At 47.6% G+C, this 22,800-nt stretch overlaps 2 protein-coding genes across 8 annotated transcripts in view; one reads left to right on the top strand and one right to left on the bottom strand.

The window, feature by feature from the left end:
* Positions 1-2,606, bottom strand: part of AP1AR (adaptor related protein complex 1 associated regulatory protein) — a 41,888-nt gene extending 39,282 nt beyond the window's left edge. For 2 of the 3 annotated variants that reach the window (XM_074588616.1, XM_074588617.1), the window contains exon 1: positions 2,289-2,606. In XM_074588616.1, coding sequence (XP_074444717.1) covers positions 2,289-2,365 — 77 coding nt within the window. In that variant the 5' untranslated portion in view covers positions 2,366-2,606. The remainder of the gene's footprint in view (positions 1-2,288) is intronic. The other variant, XM_074588618.1, reaches the window with a different exon arrangement.
* An 80-nt stretch (positions 2,607-2,686) lies between these two features.
* CDKL2 (cyclin dependent kinase like 2) lies at positions 2,687-22,655 on the top strand. Of its 5 annotated transcripts, none has more exons than XM_074588607.1 (14): positions 2,687-2,799; positions 6,652-7,018; positions 11,313-11,507; positions 12,407-12,585; positions 13,486-13,598; positions 13,920-14,059; positions 15,102-15,190; positions 15,785-15,911; positions 16,799-17,070; positions 17,531-17,621; positions 18,396-18,507; positions 18,629-18,735; positions 19,449-19,544; positions 20,997-22,655. In XM_074588607.1, the coding sequence occupies exons 2-13, from the start codon at positions 6,851-6,853 to the stop codon at positions 19,506-19,508; spliced, it is 1,653 nt and encodes a 550-aa protein (XP_074444708.1). In that variant the 5' UTR covers positions 2,687-2,799; positions 6,652-6,850; the 3' UTR covers positions 19,509-19,544; positions 20,997-22,655. The 5 variants fall into 5 exon arrangements, with proteins under 5 accessions (XP_074444708.1, XP_074444711.1, XP_074444710.1 ...); XM_074588610.1 differs by having other exon boundaries at positions 16,799-16,902; positions 18,629-18,718; positions 20,997-22,174; XM_074588609.1 differs by having other exon boundaries at positions 16,799-16,902; positions 20,997-22,174.
* Positions 22,656-22,800: the final 145 nt, after the last annotated feature.

The raw sequence follows: 22,800 nt of genomic DNA, 5'->3' as shown, positions 1-22,800 counted from the left end.
AGTAAACCAGTAGTTACGTGGAAGTTACATAAAACACACGACGAAGTCTGGCGACTAACACAGTAACTTCAGCAACCGTCTGCTGAAAACCAACGGGAGACTATGAGACAGTGGGGCAGGAAGCTAACAAATGAAGCTTCATAAAGCAAAACACACACCAAAACCAAGTACTAGAACAGATGACACTCCGAACATCAGTGAACATACAAAAGGGTAACAGAGTATTGCAAACATGCAATGAAAAAAGAATACGAGGTGGGGGGGGAAACCAAAAACATACAGGTAATAGTCGATTTAGACCAGAGGACGAGATAACCGTGTATACAGAATTTGCTGTTATAGCAAAGCCGATCTTGTGCCTATTTGGACTCTGTCCCCTACCCAGTGCTCATAAATCAGTTAATAAGCCAGTTAAAAGTAGTCGGGGGAAAAATAAAAGACCAAAGAGACCCCACAACCAAAACAAACATTTAAAGGGTAAGTACACCTTGCCGGAGACTTATTGTCGCTGCACCTGACTGCTAAAAAAGGGTATTGGCCTATGAGAGGAGACTCAGCAAAACACACATGTGAAGCAAGAATCTTTCAAGTATTACCTATTTTTCTAAGGGTATAGCACAAGAAACAGACACTGAAGTGCCAGCTGTCGAGGCATTTCAGATGTGCTCATACCCTCTGCCGGTGAGTACCAAGAATAAAAGCAGGTATCCTCCACATACACACTGTCCTGGTCTTTCACCCATTTCTCTGAAAGGTATTCCTAAAAGGTTTTCGGGACAAGCAGAACATCAGACTTGCCTGCTAGAGCCGATGTGAAATAAGAGGTCGCGAGTTCGCAACAAGTAAAATGCTCAGCATATCTGCCTAGAACAACAATGCTAATACACCAATCAAAAATAAGTGATACATCAGTATCAAATACTGGTAAGCGCACAGAAGAAAACCAAGTTCTTGTACAGGCAATGTTTGTACACCGCTTTTCCATGAACTGATTGTTGCAGAACAAAACACGGATTACACATTTACAACATATATGAAAGTTTATTCGGACTGCTCCCGATCTTCTGTAATAGTCACCCTTTATCCCAACTGAGTCTCAGCTTCTGACTCACAGAGAACACACGTATTCGAGAAAATATAGTGTTTTTCCACCTTTGCACAAACACAGCCGTCTGCACAGATTTTGGCAACTGACCTGAAAAACCTTTCTAAGCTGCCGCTGCTGGAAAAAACAACCCTGGAAGAGGGCTAAGGACTGTTCCCACAGCCAGTTACCTGAAGCCACCCCTGGACGTCTATGACTGTCAACTGTGCAAACTGCACAAAGCCGAGCAACCTTTAGATGGCATTTCATCAGCTCCAGCTGTCAAGGCAGATGCTACATAGGCGTTTGCTTCCTCTCTCCCCTCTTCAATCTACCCACGCTGGTCGGGGAGAAGCGGACAGCCTGCGGCCCAGCTGTACCCACACCCTGCATGAGGCGACATGCGTCCACCTCAGTTCGCCCCCGGACCCCACCTCAGCCCCCCGGCCCCCACCTCTGCCACCCCGGGCCCGCCTCGCCTCAGCTGAGCTCCCCCCGGGCCCGCCTCAGCCCGCCCAGACTCACTGGGCCTCAGTTCAGCTTTCCCCCGCAGACCACCTCAGCCCCCCGGCCCGCCTTAACTCAGCCCCCCCGGGCCCGCCTCAGCTCCCCCCCGGACCCCACCTCAGCGCCCGGCCCGCCTCGCCTCAGCTCCCCCCCGGACCCCACCTCACCTCAGCTCCCCCCCGGACCCGGCTGAGCCCCCCAGCCCGCCTCGTCTCAGCTCCCCACGAACCCGCCTCACCTCAGCTCAGCCCGCCGGCTCGCCTCGCCTCAGCTGCCCCCCCCCCGGACCGGCTTCCTCTCAGCTCAGCTCCCCCGGCCCCCACCTCAGCCCCCCGGCCCGCCTCGTCTCAGCTCCCCACGAACCCGCCTCATCTCGCCTCAGCTCCCCCCCCCGCCCCGGACCCCCACCTCAGCCCCCGGCCTGCCTCAGCTCCCCACGAACCCGCCTCGCCTCACCTCAGCTCACCCCCGGACCCCGCCTCGCCTCAAGCTCAGCTCACCCCCCGGACCCAGCCTCAGCTCAGCCCCCCACCTCGCCTAACAGACAGGGACCACCCGCCTCAGTGCCCCCCATCTCGGCCGCCTCTCCTCTCCTCACCTCCCGCCGAAGAGGAGGGAAGGGGAAGGCGGAGCCGGGCGGACCCAGCACCTCCCCGCCCCGGGGAGGGGTAAGGGGCAGCCGCGCTCGCTTGCTTACCCTCCGCCTCGCTGCAGCCGACCGGTTTCTCTCCGCAAGAAGAGCCCGCAGCACCACTGCGCCCAGCAGTTCCCCATCGCATCCTGGTCAATGGCTCCTCCTCCCTTCAGGCAGGCTCAAACCGCCCCCGCCGTCAAGGGCCGCGACGGGGAGAGAAAGGGCAACCGCTGACCCTAAGAAACAAAGGGCCGGGCGGCGGGTGGAGGCTCCGCGCCGACACCAGCTTCATGGCCGCGGCCGCTGCGCAGAGGCGGATGCCGCATGCCCCGACAGCTGGCACCACCCCCGGCGGCAGCGGACCGCCCCTTCCCGGGCGCTGAGGAGATGGCGGCGGCCGGGGCCGGGCGGGCGGAGGCGGGAAGGCGAGGGGGGCGGCCGCCCCCCTCGCCTTCCCGCCTCCGCCCGCCCGGCCGCTTGCCTAAAACCGCCTAATTCAGCTTAAAAAAAACACCCACATCCTGTCAAACCTGGGAATTTTGAAGGCTCTTCTCCTCAAGGACCGTCGCCAAAGGTATTGATTTCCCTTCCAGGTGTGGCCTCGAGGGATGAAGCGTCAGAGGGAGGTTGATGGAGGGCGTGGAGGTCCCGTCATCTCAGGGGGGGAAAAAAAGGTGGGCTTAGAAAAAAATAAGGTAGTTTACCACAAAACTGCCTCGGGAAGAAGGCGGGAACACGTCACGATCAGCTGTGTCATCAGCATTGCATGCCACAGGTGTGACTTTTATTTTTCATTTGTTTTATTCAAAGAATCATTGAATGGTTCGGGTTGGAAGGGACCTTAAAGATCACCCAGTTCCAAGCCCCTGCCCCGGGCAGGGACACCTCCTGCTAGACCAGGTTGCTCCAAGCCCCGTCCGACCTGGCCTTGAACATCTCCAGGGATGGGGCAGCCACAGCTTCTCTGGGCAACCTGGGCCAGGGGCTCACCACCCTCACAGCAAGGAATTTCTTCCTAGTATCTCATCTAAATCCACCCTTTCTCAGTTTAAAACTGTCACCCCTCGTCCTGTGGCTCCCTTCTCTGATCCAGAGTCCCTCCCCAGCTTTCCTGGAGCCCCTTGAGGGCCAGGAAGGGGCTGGAAGGTCTCCCCGGAGCCTTCTCTTCTCCAGGCTGAACCCCCCCAGCTCTCTCAGCCTGTCCTCACAGCAGAGGGGCTCCAGCCCTCACAGCATCTTTGTGGCCTCCTCTGGACTTGCTCTAACAGGACCATGTCCTGATGTTGGGGGTCCCAGAGCTGGGAGGCAGTACTCCCCTCCATTTTGTGCAACGAAAAGAAATGGGGTGTATTGTGAAATCCTGTATCTTGGTATACGTTCACTACAGCTTGTACGCTGTATGCGAACAAAAATTCCTTAATTAAAAAAAAACAAAGCTCACCGTTGTAATTTCAGCCCTAAGAGGTCACTTGGGGCACCAGACAGCTTCATCCCTCTAAGTTGTTGGAGACTTTGTTATCAAAAATATTAAATAATGAGTTGTTTGCATGACCCAACTAAAACATAATATCTAAATGACAGGGGCTATCATTTTTTGTCTTGTTGAGGTTTAATTACAAGAACTGCAATGGATGATTCTGGCAGATAACCACGATGTCTCAAAATGTCTGGCAAACAAAATAGAAAAACAAAATCAGGACTGACGCTGCGTTGACGTTCTCTAGATGAACATTGAAGACAAACACGATGTGGAAGGCACACAGCGCAGCCTCGTGTTATTTGGTATAAAAAGCTACATAATATATAAAAGACATGCCATTGCCCCACATTCAAAGGATCCAGAATCCATGTTGACAGAAATTGTATCAGTGTCACTCAGCTCAGAATACTGAAAATGTCTAATTTATACTACAGGTACTTAGAAAATGAAACTTTCCAGTTATTCCTTAGTTTAGATACAGGGCTGTGTTCACTGTGAGACTACTAATTTAATTCTCAGAAAAAGAAAGCTCTTTTAGCTATTAACTTTAAAAACTCTTCTGCCCCTTTCTCGTTAACATGGGGGATGTCCTTTCCTGTGCGCACGGAAGATCAGAAAAGCTCACGGTAGCCTGCGTTTAAAAGAAGAAAAATATTCTGGGTTTCCAAAGGCCAATATGAAAAAGCATCGCCAGTAATTACACTTTTGAGGAGAGGAATCCAGTTCAGGGCCCCTGTTGGCTATAGGCATCACATTACGAGAGGGTTTCTCTCTATAAAAAAGGCTTTTTCTCAAATTATGAAGACTGAACTCGGTCAATGCTATTCGGATACCAACAGGCTGTCAAACGTATGTGGAGCACAGGTACTGTATGGCTTGGCAAGATACTGTGCTCAATTCTTCACCACCTTCAGTTTCTCTGGCTTTAAATTATAGCACCAAGCCAACTCATATCATCGTAAGTCAACAGTGCTCTTATTTTTTTTTTATGTATATATATAAAAAGATCACTCAATAAACAAACCCCAAAGCAACCTATAGCCAGAAGAAATTGTTGTCATCTTTGAGTTAGTTGCTGATGGTAAAAGCCGGCATTACTCACACAGCAGCGAGGCGTCTGGAAGTAATACAGATCCCATTGACACCGGGCACTGTCCGTAAGTGAGAAAAGCTGGTTCCCCGTATCATTTGCTATGATTAAAAATAAAATAGCATTGAAGAACCATCTGCACTGGCAAAGTGAGTTTTTGCAGTCTGCTGTGCATGTGCGTTTGTGGTTTGTGCCTTTGGTTTAATGGAAAGTGGTGTCTCAGCGGTGGAAGAGTTAATTGGTTGCCAAGTTAGCGATCTATTAGCAGCGCGGAACGGATGCCAGGACCCAGAGTAGGCACTTGCTACAATAATGGTGAGCAGTAGAAGATGGGAGGAATATAATAAATTAATGCTAACTGAGCTCCAGTTTATATTTTTCCTGGAAATGTGAGGTCAGCCTTGAAAGGTGCATTACAGTGATTGCACGTAGAAAGGGAGGAGGAGGATGAAGGAGAAATAAAAACAACTGGCAACGAATTACAGAAGGTGACACATAGCGACGTGACTCAGAAGAAATATGATAAAGGTTTCGGAAAAGTCATATTGGAATATAGGATTGGAATTGGGAGACCTTTTTTTCTACAGCACCCTGGACTGTGCAATATATACACAAACAGAGGAGAGAAACATCTGGGAATCGATGGGTAAAAACTGATGAGGGAAAGCAGCTCAGCCCTTGTTTGATGGCCAGGGTGTGACATTTTCCTAGCGGCCAGACGGGGCAGGAGTTTCACAGCTTTGCAGTCCTTTGAACAGGCACGACCGGTCTCTGCTCCTTCCTCCCTGTTGCTTTCACCTCTTATTTTTTTTCCCCACAACTCTTTAAACAGCACCTTTATTTTGGGAATATTGGCACAGAATGTCTTTGTTTCCGTAGTTTCGGTCTCCGATTGCTTCCTCCTGCACGTGTCCTGCCATGCTGCTCATCTCCAGGGCAAGACAAGTCAACGGGAGCAAATGACATCACAGGTTGTGTCATCAGTCACCGTCTCCTTCGCTGGCATGCAGGGGAAATTGCAAGTTTGTTGGATTAAGTCTCGATGGGTGAACACACACACGTGCTCCAGGGTTGCTACATGGAATAGAATTCCCTATTGAAGGAAACACGTTACCTTCGTGCCTATGTGTTAAGTTGCACATAGTATGCGCAGAAACTGCCACGTTTTTAAAATAAAACACACAGCAAGGGCACGGATAGACATCCCTTTTAAATTATTCCACCTTTATTGCTGCCACGTTCTTAGCAACATAAGCTGCCTCGCAACAGCCGCGCAGCTGCTCGGGCGCAGAATATTCATTAAATTAATTCATGCCGGGGTTTTTTTTTTTTTATCTTGGCGCTCTGCCCACCCCACGTTTTCATGCCAGGATTGCTCAGTCATTTGTTCTTCATGTATCTTATGGGTTTTAAGAAAAGGAGCTCAAAGGAGAATGCTTTATAAGGCTTTTTTTCTCGTTACGAGCCAAGCGGCTTTCCAGCGCTCTGAGGGTGGCTTCGTTAGGAAGGAATCGGGCGTCTCTTGTGCCGTTAACTCACAAATTGGTTTCCTGGACTGAGGGGACGGGGACGTGGAGGTCTTCAAGGCGAAAGGAAAGGAGGAAATTTTAGGAGCCGTGGGCTCCTGTTGGAATTCCTGTGGAGAAGCAGGTGACCCAGAAGGGACATGCCCAGTAGGACCAAAGCGCTTCCCAAAAGGTCCTGCAGTGCAGTCTTTCCCTCCTGTGCCCTCACTACGGCATACAAAACCTTTTCCCCTTCTTCTGATGAGAATCCGCTCTTAAACCTTTTAATTAATGAACACAGAGAAGGAATCTGGCGTAGCTGACACCCGTACCTTTACTGTTTTGCTTTAGCTCCCCTCACGGCCGGTCGCGCCGTACGGCTCTTGCGACGGCTGGGCTCGCGCGACGGCTGCGCCTTACGGCACCCCGTTGCCCTGGTGACGGCGCGTCGGGCCCCCCCCCCTCCCGCTGCCCGCCGGTGAGGCCCCGCTCCCGTCAACCGGCCGCGGCCTAACGGGGCTTCCCCCGTCCCCGGCTTCCCGCCGCGGCCATGGAGAAGTACCAGGTGCTGGGCCTCGTGGGGGAAGGCAGCTACGGGGTGGTGACCAAGTGCAGGAACAAGGAGAGCGGGCAGATCGTCGCCGTCAAGAAGTTCCTGGAAAGCGAGGAGGACGCGGTGGTGAGGAAGATCGCCGTGAGGGAAATCAAGCTGCTGAAGGTGAGGGGAGGGGAGGGGCGGCCGTGAGGGCAGCTGGCTGGCGTTTTCCAGCGAAGCCGGGCCGAACCGGTGGCTTTTTGGTGGCTTCGCTTTTAAATTCGTAGCTCCTTGTTCAGCTGGGAGACGTTCCTGTCGCAGGAGAGCACTCGCTGAACAGAGGTGGTTCATGCAGGGCCCGACCTCTTTATTTAGAAGCTCCTGTAGTTATGACTCGAGTGACCTGCCCTGCCCTGCTGTAGGCACGGGGAGCAATGGAGCTCAGCACGGGTGTCCCCTGGGGAGGGAGAGCAGCCTCCGCTGCGCTCCAGGGGCCTCCTCTCGGCCTGTTGGCAATCCTGGTAAGGTGTTGAAATACCTTCCCTAAGGCAAAGGCCTCCTTCAAGCACAATAGTAACCTTCCTGTCTATGGCCGGGGTTTTTATTGCAGTAAAGGTGCTAGGTGTTTAGAATGATCGGTGCGGGTGAGATCGACCTGTAGAGAGTTGATGGGTCCTTGGGAGGAAGCTGCCTCTTGAGACTACTTAATAGTCTTTTAAGGAATGGTGTTTATCCAGTGAAGCTGTGGGATAGGTGTAAATTTCAGCCATTGGGTCAGTTTTGAAAGGGAAACACCTCTGACCACGATTTACAAAGTATAACTAAGTCCAAACCAAAAGAGACATAACTGTGCCCTGTTTGTATTTCCAGGAGCAGCCAAGCTGTAGTAGATTCTTTTAGCCCCTGAGTTGTAGCCATGCAGAGCTTCGTTTCCCTTTGGCTGACGTTGTACTGGATTTACCTGGCTAAATCTGACTTGATTAGAATCTAGTCTGTGTATGTGCCCTGTATTCAGCAAGGAAAGGTATGAGGAAGGGAGTCATAAGCTCTCTATTGCCTCCCGGTGGTAGTTGTGTCCCCCTGCGTTGTGTACCAAATTGGAGTACCTCGCAGCTGCGAACTTGCTAAAAACTAAAGAAATGCTCAACTTTTAAAACCTGCAGGTGAACGGTGACCTGGATGTGTGGCAGTGTGCCTAACCGGACTCGGTGCCGATGTTACTCGATACAGAAAAATGCTTCTAGGAAAGTTTTACTTTTATTTTATTTTATTAATGGTACTTTCCTGGCAGGCTTGTACTGCCAGCAAGAGGCTGGAGGGGGACAGGTATCGTGTTCCCTGAACCTTATCAATCAATGGCAATCCACTAGGCTGAAGCCAGCTGGCATAATGTCCTTTGCTGTTTGAGTGCGTGATTTGCCTGGTATCAATTGTGGGTGCCTTGTACTCACCTAAATGTCCAGTCGTACTTCAGCCTATTGGCTTCTTATCAGCAGTTTTATGTGGTGTAGCCTCATTGTGTGGGTTGGTTTATTAAAGGTACTTCTCTTCATGGGCTGTAGGTACTCTGTCTGGGAAAATACCCAGGAACCTTAGATAAACAGGGTTTTGGGTGTGTGCCCTTCAGTGTTTTGTTATATGGTGTTTCTGCTTCCTCTCTTGGCTTTGTTCTTCCTACAGAAGCTTTTACAAGTTCCTAAACCGTTTCACTGCCAGGTTTTTCTGCTACATTCCTTCATGAATAGGATGCCAAGGATGCAGAGTGGCATTCTGTGCCAGGACATACATCTGTTGTTCTGCTTGCTCTTTTGACCACCTTCAGCCCCTGTGTTTGCCACCATAGCCTCTAGCAGCAGTTGCAGCATTTTCCTTCTTCCCTTGTCCCGCAGGTGGTGTGCACAGAAGAGTGCGTGTCCCTGTCACGTGCACATGTGGTAGTTTTAAGCCTTGGGACACGGGTGATGTGTCTGGTGAAGAAATGAAGGAAAGTTTTACTAGAGTTGGAGTGCTTCTAGGCTTTTCCTCTGACGTGGAGTGTTCTGGAGGTGGGAGTACATGCAAGCCTGCCTCCTCTCCTCTTGGCTGCCATAAGTGTCTCTTCACAAGTCTGCCGGACTATAGTCCCTGTGCTGTGAAGGAAAAAAAAAAAAAAGTGATCACTGCAAGAGCTACAGACCCTTAGAGTTAATAGAAATGCACGAGCTGGAGGTTGAGAGGCAGCCGGCAGCTCCAAGTGTTGTCCCCTCAATTCCTTCTAAAGCAGATCTGCGTGAGTCTGGATCGTACCTGATCTGTTGACCAGGCTCGGCGTAGTTACTGAGTCAAAGCACGTACCGCCTCCCAGGTGTGTTGGGAATTAACTTGTTTTCCTGGGTTAGTGGGAACTTGGCAAGGGGAACATTACCATATATAGTTCAGTAAGTGTGGCCTCTCACGGTGAAAATAAATATCTAGAGATTTAATCTTTTTATAGTTTCTTCACTTGCACGCTCCCTGTGAACCTAATTTTTTTTTTTTTTTTTCTTCTCTTCTGGAGTTTGGGCAGAAATTCAATCGAGGCTGAAAACAGCAAAACCTCCTCGGGTTTCCTGTGCTGTGAAAAAATTATTCTTGAGAAAAGAGCTTTTTTTCTAATTGACCTTTTTTTTTTTTAAAAAAAATTTTCGCTTTTCAGACCTTCTAAGAAATCTAGGTCTTTGACAGACCCAGGTGCAGGTTGGCTGGCACTCCCTCTCGACTGGCAGAGCATTTTCCCTGAAAGCCCCTGTGCTCTGCAGTCCTCCCGCATCTTCCTTGGACGCGATCCCTGGGCTAAGGTGCTGCCTTCAGGCAGCCTCCGATGGCGTTTCCCTGCTAGGCTCCAAGCTAATAACTAACTGCGCATTGTAGCGTGGTCTGTTTTGTTAAAAGTGGTGTGTGATTAAACCAGTGTTACAAATGTGTAACGGATTAGAGGTGTATTCGTGGCTTGTCAGAATGTGATGACAAAATAACTAGAAAATACAGCGGCTTTTTTTATTCCCCTCTTCATAAAAGTTGCAGGTTTTTTTCTCTAAACTATCTTCAGCTTCCCCCTCTGCATATATTGGGGAAAAAAAATCTCTTCAAATCCTTGACTTGTCAATTTTCTCTCTGAATCCGCTCGACGCAGTTTAATGGAAGCTGTTTAATTGTTAACACTATTACAGGTAAGAATGCTGAACTTTCCTTTTATCCGTTCAATGTGCTTGTATTCTGGCACATGTGAGTTATTGTAAACGTGCATATGCTGGCGGTGCCGGCAGAAATGCTTTGGGTATGGTAGGAGCTTAAAAGAAAAATCTTCTGTCATCCTTTTTAGAAAAAAATAAAATACAGACACTGAGTAGTTGGTGATGAACTGGCAGATAGGTAGAACAGAGAGGTATTGCAACTGCTTTTGTTTTTCTAAACGGGGATGTAAGAGCTTTTTAAAAAGAGGACCTAGAGAAAGCAGTGACAGAGGAAAAGAGTAAAACTTCCTGGAAACGTGCGAGAAAAGAGAGGAATCACTTTGGGTTGTTGGCAGAGGCAAAAAATGTTCTTAAAACAAAGCATTGAGAGCTGTTTTCAGCAATCCTTTGAATCCTGTCTGGAGGGGGTAGCTAGTGGTGCTCCTCGTGCCCTGCCCTGAGGGAGCAGGTAGGGTAAGGCAGTGTTAATTGGTCACCTTGATGAGAATGTCTCCTAAAGGAGTTTGAGTCACAGGTACAAGCCAATGTTACAGGCTGCATTTATTGTTGCTTGAGCAAATAAGCAAAACCAGAGAACTAGCAAGGGGTCTCTGCAGCTCACCAGTCGTGGCTAAACGTCCTGTTCTTCTTCTCGCGGTGGTCAGAGACATACTTCGCAGCGCGCTGAACTTTCCAGTCCAAACCATCCAGCTTTGTCTTTCCTGATAGCTCAGGGACCTCTGGATTTTCCTTTGCCATGGCAAGTCTTTGTGGGAGATGCTGTTAGGTGCCTGCTGTCTCTCACGTGTTAACCACACGCTCCTTTGGAATTCTTTTTGACTTCTTCAAGATATCTCTCACGTAGAACATAAGTTTGCTCTAAAGCTTGTCAAGATCATGGCAGGAGTTAGTGTCATCTCTTAGGTGAGGAGAGAAGCAGAAGGCGTGAGATTTTCCAGTAACAGAACAGTGTATTTTGAGCATCCCCATTAAGAAGAAATGTCCTTAGCATTTTATTTATTTTTATGTTATAAAACCAGGTGTCTGCGTATATGAGGTGGCGGAAATCCTCCGGATAATGTTAAAAAAATAAAATAAATTTGGCAAAATAAAACCTATTCTAGAATATCAGTGAGCAGATTTTAAGAATAAATGAATGTGAGTGCCATGACAAGAAGAACGTTCCAGGGCAGTGCACTGGCTGGGTTGCAGCAAAAAGTATCTGGTCGCAATTTATCCAGTATACGCTGTCAAGCTCTCACAAAATATTTCCTGTTTTATAACAGCAACTCAGGCATGAGAATCTCGTGAACCTGCTAGAAGTGTGCAAAAAGAAGAAACGGTGGTATCTGGTGTTTGAATTTGTGGATCACACGGTGCTTGATGACCTTGAGGCATTTCCAAACGGACTAGACTACAGCAGGGTTCGGAAATACTTGTTTCAGATTATGAGAGGAATAGCGTTTTGTCACAGTCATAATGTAAGTATGCAACAAGAAGTCAGCTCTGCAGTTAACCTTGAATGAATAGATACAGAAGCGTACATTTTTGATATATATTAAAACTTAGAGAAATAAAGCTTTGGCTGACAAGGAAGAGGCAGAGCAGAAGGGACAGACTGCTGAATTGAGAATGAATTCAGAGCTTGATGTCAGCTAATCCCGTAGCCTGCCTCAGATGGATTTGTGAGGGTGTTTGAAAGGAAGGGTCCAGAAGTCCATGGGGATCCGATGCTTGATGGCACCTTATTGTAGGTTGGTTTATCTTGCAGGGGGAGAGAGTCTCTCTCAGAAATTTGATTCTGACAGCGCCCATGCAAACATGTAGGCTTGCTTTTTCGCTTCATTGGGTTTAGGTTTTTGTTCTCAACTGATTTCTAACAGGTTTGCCAACTTAATCCTAGTTGTGTAACTATATATATAAACACGCACATATTTGTCTATTCATTTTTATGTTTGGGAAATTGTGTCTCTCATGAATCCCTAAAATACTCTTCACATTTAACTGCAGGACATGCCCGTGCCCTTGCGATACTTCAGCTTTTAAACTTGTAGTCGAGGCCAGATTTTCAAGCATAATAAATTGTGCCTGTTAAAATACCTACAGTAAACACATCTGCATAGCAGATGTAGAGAGATACGTAAAATAAATGCTTCTCTGTGCAAAAATTAGAGGTTCTGTGTTTACCTGTGCACTTGGGTCGGCACCTATTCATTGCCTATGTGCATGTCGTTGTCTTTTAGAGACTGTATTTTCTCATGCCTGCAAAAATGTAATTTTCTCCCTGGATGTGAGAAAGCTACTATTTTTGGTGAGCCAGTCAATTTACTATGTAGAAATGGGGAATTTATTTGTCTTGACTCCCTTTTTCTCTGTGCAGATAATACATCGGGATATTAAGCCAGAGAACATACTAGTTTCCCAGTCAGGAGTTGTAAAACTATGTGACTTTGGATTTGCCCGCACCATAGCAGCTTCTGGGGAAGCTTACACAGACTACGTGGCGACCCGATGGTACAGAGCTCCAGAGCTGCTGGTGGGAGATACCAAGTATGGCAAGTAAGACTGGCTTGTGAGGCTGCGGAAGGGTTGTGGGCACGTGAGGAGTGTGGAGGGGGTTGCTCTGTGTTTTGGGGAGGCAGGGGACTATTGCTTGGCAAACAGGTTAAAGGGATGCTGCTCAGCGTTCCCTGGTTATTCGCTTGTGAAGGTTTAAGCCTCCTTCTCTCTTCCACTCTGCGGCTAACTGCTGCCGGTGCTAGGCTTTCCTGGACCAAAAGGCGAGGAGAGCCCTCAGCATTCCTCATCTGTTGTCTATAGGAGCTTTTCCATTGCCTATGCTAGTACTGGAGGAGGTTATGATTAGAATTCCCTCCCGTGCAGTTGGAGTCATGGAGGGATGACAGAAAAGTCCCTCCAAACAATTAGAGATGGACGTTTCAGAAGGGAGTGGGTGGGATGAATGAGATTTTTTTCTTACTGCGATCCCCAGTGCAGCAAAACCAGGTCAGAACTTAAACTGTGTTCTTCACAGGACTGTTAGTACAATTGTGCAGATTTACGTATGTCCCTGTATTACTTAAATTTAATTTTCAGTAAACGTGCCTGAAGAGCGGATGCCTGCACAAAGAGGAGCGGCTTACCGTTGTGCTCTCTAAAGTGCAAGATTCTACTGATGCATTATATTAGTTTTTTTAAAGCATTGGGGTTTGGAACCTGATTTTACACCTGTCAGGCTTCTGCTAGCGTTTGCCTGCTTCAAGAGCTGGATCCTTGCCATTCATCAGAGCACTCATAAGCCTGGAAAACAGCTGTCGTGCTGTTTAGGGGGCAAAGCCGCCCTCTGGGCCTGTAACCTGCTGAAGACGTGCTGTGCGCTGGCCTGGCTCAGCCTTTAGATCAAAGAGAGGAACGAAGCCACGCTGAGCTGGGATGTCAGGTTGTTTTTTTTTTTTCCAGGGCTGTCGACGTGTGGGCTATTGGCGCTCTGATAACAGAAATGCTTACGGGAGAGCCCCTCTTCCCTGGAGATTCCGACATTGACCAGCTCTACCATATCACCAAATGCCTGGGTAAGAACAGCCTGTCGGGCTCCTACTGCCTGCTTAGTAATGAAGGAGTCAAGTACATTTTGACGGGGGAAGTTGAGTGTAGGGAGAAAGGCTGTGGTGCACGCTGAACTGTTTCTGAGAGCCTGTACTTTTAGTGCCTTTTACAAAGGGGGAGCTGGGAAGTTGTGAGTACAGCATCAGTTCCTGGCACACAGGTAAAAACAGAACGACACTGATTGTAGCTCTTAACGGTAGTTCCGACACAGTATTTCAGCCTCTCAAATGTTTCACAGGACTGCTCTGTATTTCTTCTGAGTGGTTGCTTTGGTTGTGTGATTCCAGGTAATTTAATTCCAAGACACCAAGAGTTATTCTATAAAAATCCCCTCTTTGCTGGCATGAGGTTGCCTGAAGTGAAGGAGGCCGAATCTCTGGACAAACGCTATCCCAAGCTCTCTGCTGCAGTGCTAGATTTAGCCAAGGTAATTAACCAATCGTTTACTATGAACGTGTCTCTGTTTACTTGTCCTTCACCTTGGGGGGCAGAAGAAGAGCCTACAGAAAGGGCTGAGGCTGTTAAACTGGCGTTCTCTCAGCTACCCATGCAACAGGCAACTGCTTGGGTTGGAAGCTTAGTGAGGACTGCAAGGATACGACAGCTACTGTCCTGGGTGACAGGGGAGACCAAGCCAGTCATCTCCAGAGCCAAAATCGTCACTGCATGTCCTCCAGGGAGGATTTGTATCTCATGGTGCCCCACCGATCTAAGTTTTCCAAGGAGATTTGAAAGGTGAAGAAGGGCTTGCGTGTTGAAAGCATCCGCTATACACCTCACTGCATCCGTTGATATTTTGAAAGGTCTCCCAACAACCTTTGTCCCTCATCCGGTACCGAAGTGGATGCTTTGTAGGTAATGCACAGCCCTTCCTTACTTGCGAGCAGGGCTGTGGATATAGTGTTTTCTGCCAACCCTCCCTCTGCCTGCTTGGTGGAGGCGCTGCAAGCAAGCAGGCTTGGGTGGGATGGCATCCAAACATGTCCCATGCCCTTGGGGTTACGTATCTACTCTGTGGGAGTTAGGAAGCCTACAGCTTTGTCATAGATTCTGAAGAATCCTTCCAGGGAGTGCTGTTGTGCTCCTTTTGACGCAGGAGTCTGGAGCACCTTTATGATAGGTAACTAAACAACTTGAAAACCACATAGTTGTATTTGAAATGCTTAATGAGTCTAAAGCTTTAGGCAAAACAAACTGAAAACAGGGGAGGCTTACTGAGAGCGGAGTTATGTATTTGTGTGACAGGTATTCCGCGTGCAGTGAATCTCTCTGAGCATCAGTGATTGGAATGGAAGCAGACAGCAAACATTAAACTTTTTTTGGTAGTGGTGTCTCTTGGGCCCATTTCAATATAACAGGCCCTAGAAAGGGGAGTTTTGCAGCTTTTTTCCTGACTTCACTCAGAAATACTAAAGCCTTTGTTTAATTTCTAATATATTTGCCTTCTGATGTTTATGTTGACTTGACAGAAGTGTTTGCAGATTGATCCGGACAAAAGACCATCCTGCGCTGAACTCCTGCAGTGCGATTTCTTTAACAAGGATGGATTTGCTGAAAGGTAAACGGTTCATTCCTTGCTCAAAGCAGGCTAATGATGAGAGGGAAGTTACACAGTTGTGCTCGAAGATTGCATGCCGGGTTTGCAGACCTGACAGCCCCTAAACGTGTTGGGTTTTGTTTGGGTTTAGCCTTCCTGGAAATAGAGCGGTTGAAAGGGAGCGCATTGCAGCGGCATGTTTGCCTCATTACCTTGTCATGACATTAATTCCTCAGTGTGCGCACCCGGTGTCACACCGTATTGGGTAGCTTAGTCTTGCGCTGTATTTGCTGTCTGCATCTACACCCGGCTGGGATACGAACGCCTTTATTGCTGTAACGTGAAAAGCGTGTGCTTGTAAGATTTTATTTATTTTAATGGATACATCATATTTGGCTTTATTGCTGTAACGTGAAAAGCGTGTGCTTGTAAGATTTTATTTATTTTAATGGATACATCATATTTGGCTGGCTTCTCAGTAGTTAAAAAGGCACGGTTTACTTGATTACTTAAAAGGCTATAGGAGACTGGGCTGAACACCAACTGATGATGATATTGAGATTAACAGAAGCCCTTTTTTTTTTTTTTTTTTTTTTTCCCCTATACGGAATGTAGATTTGCTCAGGAGCTTAAATTAAAGATTCAGAAAGATGCCAGAGACCGTCAGTTACAAAAAAAATCAAAAATCAGCAAAAGGGACAAAGATGAATTTTTAGAAGAAAGAAAAATCCTTGGTGTCCAGGTTTGTTCATCTTTGTTTTCCAAACCCGTTTGGGGTTTTTTGATGCTTTAAAATGACTATATAAGTACGTGCAGCAGTTTAAGTTCATAGCAAGAATATAAGCATAATTGTCTCTTTCACTTTTTAAAAAAAAAAAAAAGGCTGGGTAAGTGTGATGTGCCAGAGAAGCTCACCTTTGGAGGCCGCTGTGAGTCTAAACAGCCCTGGAGACTTTGTCGCCCGATTCAAGGCAGTACGTTAGGCCTGTGCCCCCGCAGGTCTGAGACTCAGTGCAGTACAGCCTGCAGGCTGTTGTGTAGGAGTTCTGTGCCTTGATTTTAGCCGTTTGGCCCTTACGAGGTTGCTCCAGTGCTCGGTTCCGCAGTCCTCAAATGGCTATTTGGGCCGTCCCTAGCAGGTAAACTACATCATGATGCAGTTCCTGGCAAATAAGGAGCTAAGGGGAGAATCAATTAGGAAGTATAACTCCTGTTGAATCAGGAAAACGTGCTTGTATGCTGTTGTTTACCTGTGTTAAAGCCCTGTCTCTAAAATTACATATTTTGCTTTCAATTGGCTACTAAGGAGTAGAGGCTTCAGAGTGACTTTGAGGTGATACTGGGCTCTTATTTCATTTCTTTGGAAGTGACACAGGATACGGCTGTTCTTCCTCCATAGTTTCCGATCCCATTCTAAAGTGACTTATTTACAGAGGGCGCTGGAACCCTGACAAGTCTCCTCCCATTTGATGGAAAACAGAAGTTTTCTACTAAAAACAATTCCACCTCCATCAGATCCTTGCAGAATCACGCAGGTTTAGGCTCTGACTTTTTTTCCCACATGCACTGCTCTAAGCTACTTTTTAAACAGGACCGTAAGAGAAAGACAACGCTTATCTTCCCAAACAGGATTTCAGCATCGACTCGAAGAGCAGAGATGCAAAGCTATTAAAGGCGAAGCGCTCTAAAGCTGATGCAGAGAAGGCGGACCGATCCTCCAACCTGAGCTCCCTGTATGACAGTGCGATCAACCCGTTTAAAATAAGCCCCCACACCAGCCTAAAAGATTCCAGCAGCTTGGACTATGCCAAGAATGCAGGCATAGTTATCCCTCCCATCAACCAGAACCTTTCTCCCACTACGGTTGGGATGGGGCCTTTGGCTGGGAACCTTAATTACAGGTATGAGAGCAGAGCTAGAAGAGCTTGTATCCATCGTCCCTGTCACCAAGGAGCTGTAACGTCCCAAGAGAGGTGCAGGGTGACGGTGTGGGAAGGCCAGATGTGGGTTTGGGACAGGACACGGCTCGAAACAGCATTTGGGTGAAGGATTATGTGGATGAGAAGTCCCGGCTTCACCTCGAGCAGCTGTGTGTGTCCGCACAGGCTCTCTGCGTTCGGCAAAGCGCTACTGGACAAGCAACAGTTCGCCGGCTGCTGTGACACTGGCCTTTCATTGACTCATGGCTTGTCCTTTGGGCCAAACTTCTCTGTTCACTGAGCTCACGAAGGATATTTTCCCCGTGAGCCTTCTTTCTCAGCATTTAATGACAGTGTTTCTGGGTGTCTTGCATTTGTTGTTTTTATATTCACCGTGTTACCCCCCCAGTTAATACAAAATTTGGTGTATTTTTGATTACAGAGTTGATGAAAAGAGTAAAAAATACTTGAACCCCTTTCTGAAGCAACGGAAGCGTTCTCCAGCGGGCCATTACAGCGTAAGCTTGACGTCGGTAAGCCATCTGTCTTTCCCCCTTGGCAAAGCAAAAATAAATTCTGCACTCAAGTATGTGTTTTATTGTCAAGAATCCCATCTGTTGCAGCCTTCACCCTAAGTCACGACTAGAAATATTATTTCCTTTATTCCTTTTTCCGTACAGTTGTATTGTCTGTTATCCTTTGCTAATAGTTATCTTATATGAAACATATTTTCTGTCAGAGGACAATTTTAAATGAGGGGAGCAGTCCAACACGGGATATCTGTGAGACTTTGAATATATCTGTGGCCTCCTGCCTGGCCGGGAAAAACAGACCGTGTGTGCTGCGCTACTGAAGCAGGATTGAAGATTTGGATTTAACGTGGTCAAGGCCTTATTTAGTCATGTCATAAATGCATTAAAAATTGATAATGAAAACAACTGAAATAGAAAGCTTTCCACTGCACACGCTACCTAGGCAGTATTCTTTCCATGCCAGCGGGAACGTTTGCCTTCGTGCAGAAAACTGATCTGAGCCATTCTCCCGGTGTTGTATTTTGTCTCTCTGAAAGCAGTCTCGCTTAGATGATTGGGTTGTTTTCACTGCGGCTGTTCGGTTGTTTTTAATGTATAAATGACACTTGAGCAGAATAGATTCCTTCACACACGTTAGCGTCTTTTCTTCTATTCTTGCGCAAGTTCCAACTACAGCGGAACGTTGCCATCTTGCTGCATTTTTAAGCTTGAAAATAGCTTCGTTTTTGTTTTTTCTGTTTTTTCATGAGCTGGTACTTACGCCCTTGATTACAGGTCACTAATGAAAAAAACATCCTTCAGGCAAATAGGAAAAAATGGGAGTTCTCTAAGGCAGATGTGCGTTTGCCAGAACTAAATCATCTCCCTGAACTGAGAGGAGTGGAAGGTATGAGCTTTGACGTCCTGTAAATAAAACCTGCATCCTAAATAAGTGACAGGAAGCAGCATGCGTTAGAGCACTCAGCTCTTGCTTCCTTAACATGGTAGGCATCGGTTGTGTTTTGCAGGGTGGCATCCCAGATTTCTGAAAAAGGAAAATAAAACAGTTTCAGAGTCCCGCGTTCCCTCTCTTGCTGCTATCGACCTCCATACCCCAGGTCTGGCCTCACAGCAGGTAACGAAGCAGTGAAATAGTTTGTGCTGCTCCGTATTTGTTTGGTTCGGGACTTTCTGAATAGCGTGACCCATGAATTTCCAGTGTGACTCTTGGCAGAGGCACAACTTGCCTTGGTTTCTAAGTAAAAAGACCTGAGGCCTTAGGCCGGGGGAAAAGAGAAGGGTCATGGATGAAACACGGGGCTCTATTTGTCTCTCTGAGGTTAACCAGATATTAGATTCTTACTGCTAAGGCGGACAGTGTGAATTGTTGTGAATTCAGCTGGCTGGATCGGGGTGAAAGTAAGCCTGATTTACCGGAGTTGAAGAGAGACCAGGAGGGACATATGTTTTGAGGAGAACTGTTCTGGCTGTGTTAGATGTTGAGGGGCTGAGGACAGTACAGAGGGGGAAAGTGTAGGAGCCAGACGGAGGGAGAGAAGGGGGAAAACTAGCAAAAAAACCAACTTGTAACACTGAGGTGTTGTTTGGGAGTTAAGTAATTCCAGAGGCAGTCACTTCGGCTACCTTGCTTCCAGTTGAGATTGGGCAGACCGTCTTGGGGCAGGAAACATTTTTAAAGTCTGATCTGATCAAAGAACAGATTTGTTTAAGTTGCACATGGGGAACATAGAAGGCAATTTCCGATTGTTCTCTATTTATACTACACTTGGAAATTGACACTCTCTTTTTTTTTCTTTTGTTCTTTTTTTTTCCCTTCCCAATTTACAGCTGTCGGGGACCTTGATGCCCGATGCGTCAGAAGCCGGTTTCCCTAGAGTTGAGCACTAGCCTTGTGGAGAAGGAGATGACACCTGCCTGTAAAAGGTAAGCGTTAATTTCTGCAGCGTTGCCTTCTGGTGGCTTCAATTTCTGCTGTGTAGGCTTCTGGTATCTTTCAGATGGATAGTTTCATGAACACTTACCTAGTTGGGAGGTGCAGTGGGACAATCCTTTTACGCATTCTTGATGAGGACTTCTCGCTAGGACAGATTTCTTACAGAGGGCAGCACCCGGCTTTCTTCACGGGTACTGAAGCTGGCTGTAGAAAGTAAATCGTTTTCCTAAGCTGAGGTGCTGGGCATTGGTGTTGGAAATTAAGCAGCTCGTTAAGTTGGGGGTAGAGGAAGGCGATAGAATAACCAAAAAGGGAATGTGGCTGCCTTCAGGTGAAGAGTGGAAAAACTGGGTCCTATGTACAGCACTGTCGAGCGCGTCCCTGAAAATGGACTTAGTAACCATGTTATACAATCTAAATTTATTTAACGTAGCTGTTGATACCTGAGTGCTCTCCAAGCATGAGGTAGGAGTCTGGAAGAGAAGGAAGCTTAGGAAAAGTCCTGGCTGTGTGGTTGCCTTGTAGGCTTAAGATCGAATTGCTGAGTTTGAACTCTGACACTCTATTTGCACTTTGAGTTAGCCTTGCTTCTTATCATTCTAGATTGTTTTAAGCTGAGGCTTTTAAATGTGGTTTTAATAGTTTCTCATCTTGCCCGTTGAAAGACAGGCAGTTCTCTAAGTTGTTTTGTCTGAAAAACAAAAAAAACCCTCATAGAAAAAATTGTGTTGTTTTGATTGTTGTTTTGCTTTTTTTTTCCTATTGGGGTATTGTTACCTCTTATCGCTCAGCATCTTCCAGGGTGTCTTGGAGTGTCTGTACGTCTTGGAGTTTCTCAGCCTCTTGAAAGCGAGAAGTGCAGCGCTTAGCCGAGGTTTTTCACTCTCACACTCATCCCTCTTCCCTCACTGAGGCTGGGCAGGAGGACTGCACCTTCCAGAGGGAGCAGAAGTTGGGGAGAATAAAGAGGGAAGGAGACAAGGTGCTCTGGAAGGGTGTTCAGACAGCCATGAGCATGTCATGGCAATACTGTTAACACGTAGGGGCAAACTGTGCATCTTAGTTTTTTTCTTTTGGGCACTGGCGTTTCCTGTTTGAGAAGAGGGAGCAACCACTGACTGAAATCTCTGCACAAACGCTGCGCGTGCTCTTAATCTGTGTGAGGGTATTTGGCACTCACATTATGTGATGTGTTGGCTTAATGCTACTAGGGAAAAAGAAGAAAAAACGTTAGGATGGGAAGCAATCCTGATAATAAATGTGGGAGGAAAAGAGAACTTACTAAAGTTGTCTTCTGTGAAGCACAGGGGTGTAAGTGCACAGCTTTAGCAAGGTAAGGACGCGTAATAAATCAAAATAAAGGAAGCATGTCATCAGGGAGTCCCTCGGTGGTTTCGTTAGACTGTCTATAACATCATTCCGCTTTTCTCCTCTCGATGCAGGCGGCTGAAACAGTGGGAACAATCCGTCTGAGCATCCAGGCGCTGAAGCTGCAGGGTCTCTGCGGGAGAGAGGAGGATCCCTTTCTCTCTCGTTAGCGCAGCGGATTGCCACGGGAAGCGGCTCGGGTCCCGTCCCAGGACGGAGCTCACACTGCCGTTGCTGCTGGATTTCTTGCATGCAAAACAGCTCCTGAAATACTGGCTTTCTGGCCCAGGGCTGGGCCTTGTCCGAGGTTGCTCCGAGGAAAAAAAAGCGGTTGTTGGTTTGTGTGACAAGGGCAGAAGTTGGTTTGGAGGATTTGGAAGGAAGCTGGGCTTTCTTTTGTCAAACTGCTGCCCGCTTGAGGATTTTCTCTTTAAATGAATAGTGAAGAGAGTAGATAGCTGCTGAATTTGCCATGTTTTGGTGGGCTACCTGATCTGAAAAGCACCTTTGCCTTGACATAAATGTCAGTGAAGAAAACGTTTGTGCAGGAAATAAGACGTTTAAACGTGCATATGTTCCCAGCTGTCCCTTTGAACCCCTCGCTAACGCTCAGCAGCGTGTGTGACCTTGTGTTAGGTCCCTTTTCCCTCCGTGCTTTCCTCCCCCAGTCTTTGGGCGGTTGTCAGGGGTTTTAACTGGGCCTGTTGTCTGGCCGCGCTGGGTGAATCGTGGCCGCTGTTAGCGGCGGAGGAAGAACGTGGGTGTAAAATACTGCGCCGTGGCCTGGGAAATGGCTTCCTTGCGCGCTGGGTAACTTAAGTCATCAGTCCTTTAGGTCCCCTGGGGGAATGGGACATGGAAGTGTAAAACTCGACAGTGGCTCGTGAGGAGAGAAAGATGGCTCCACTTTTATCTCGGGACCGTTGAGAAACCATTTTTGCTTAACTGCCCTCACGTTGGCTGTTCTATGGTGTCCCTACGTTGCTCACAACTATTTTCCGGCAGCTGGAGGCTGTCGTCACAGCTCCCACCCCTGGGCGGCGTAGTTGATTTTGGAACTCGTCCTTCCACAAAATATGTCCTTTCCCGTGGATGTGTCACGGCAGAATGCAGGATGTCATGGCGTTTAGAGCTTTGTGGCTGCGCTGCGTTTTGACACATACATTAAAATTTGTAAATAAAAGGATGTTCAAATTCCAAATTTCTCGGTACTGGTGCGTGCTTACAAATGTAAGATCCGCTGACTTAAGTCTTCCCTGGACTTGGTGCTCATTTGTATTGGTGGTATCACCTGCAGTGAAAAATAAGATTTATTTTTTTTTAATCCGCTTTTATTTAACAGTTGATGTATTCTTGCAGCCATTTACAAGCGCAGGATCCCAACGTCCCTCAGCAGCATCCGGACACCGCGAGGCTGATGGTGCTCATCCAGTTTGCCCTTTACCTTCCCATTGCCTTTTTTTTTTTTTTTTTCTTCGCTGCTACTGATGAACTGCTCCGGGTAGCCCAGTTGTACCTTCCCAGCTGGCCACAGCACTCATTTAGCTAGCCACGAGCAAATGCAACCAAGTTATTCACCTAAAATTGACCTACGGAGAATTCACCGAGGCCCCAGGGGCTGGGGCAGCCCCCGGTTGGAACCGGGCGCCTCTCCCAGCGCTCGGCCTCCGCGGCTGTGGGTCCTCATCCGGAAACAGAATGTTCTCCTCCCAGAAAACATTCCCAGGAAACCTGTCTGCTGCATCGGATGGCCAAGAGCTTCCGTTTTATTGTTGGGGGAGCAGGGGGGAAGGTTTTACGGGAATGGGGGGGGAAAATGGCAGGTCTTAAGGGAGAGGTGGGAAAAAGGTTTTAGGGGAGAGGGGGAAAGGGAAGGTT

Source organism: Larus michahellis, chromosome 5 (assembly GCF_964199755.1).
Source record: "Larus michahellis chromosome 5, bLarMic1.1, whole genome shotgun sequence".
NCBI classification, from domain to species: Eukaryota; Metazoa; Chordata; class Aves; order Charadriiformes; family Laridae; genus Larus; species Larus michahellis.
The sequence above is the reverse complement of the archived record's forward strand: the minus strand, read 5'-3'. Positions and strand labels throughout refer to the sequence as shown.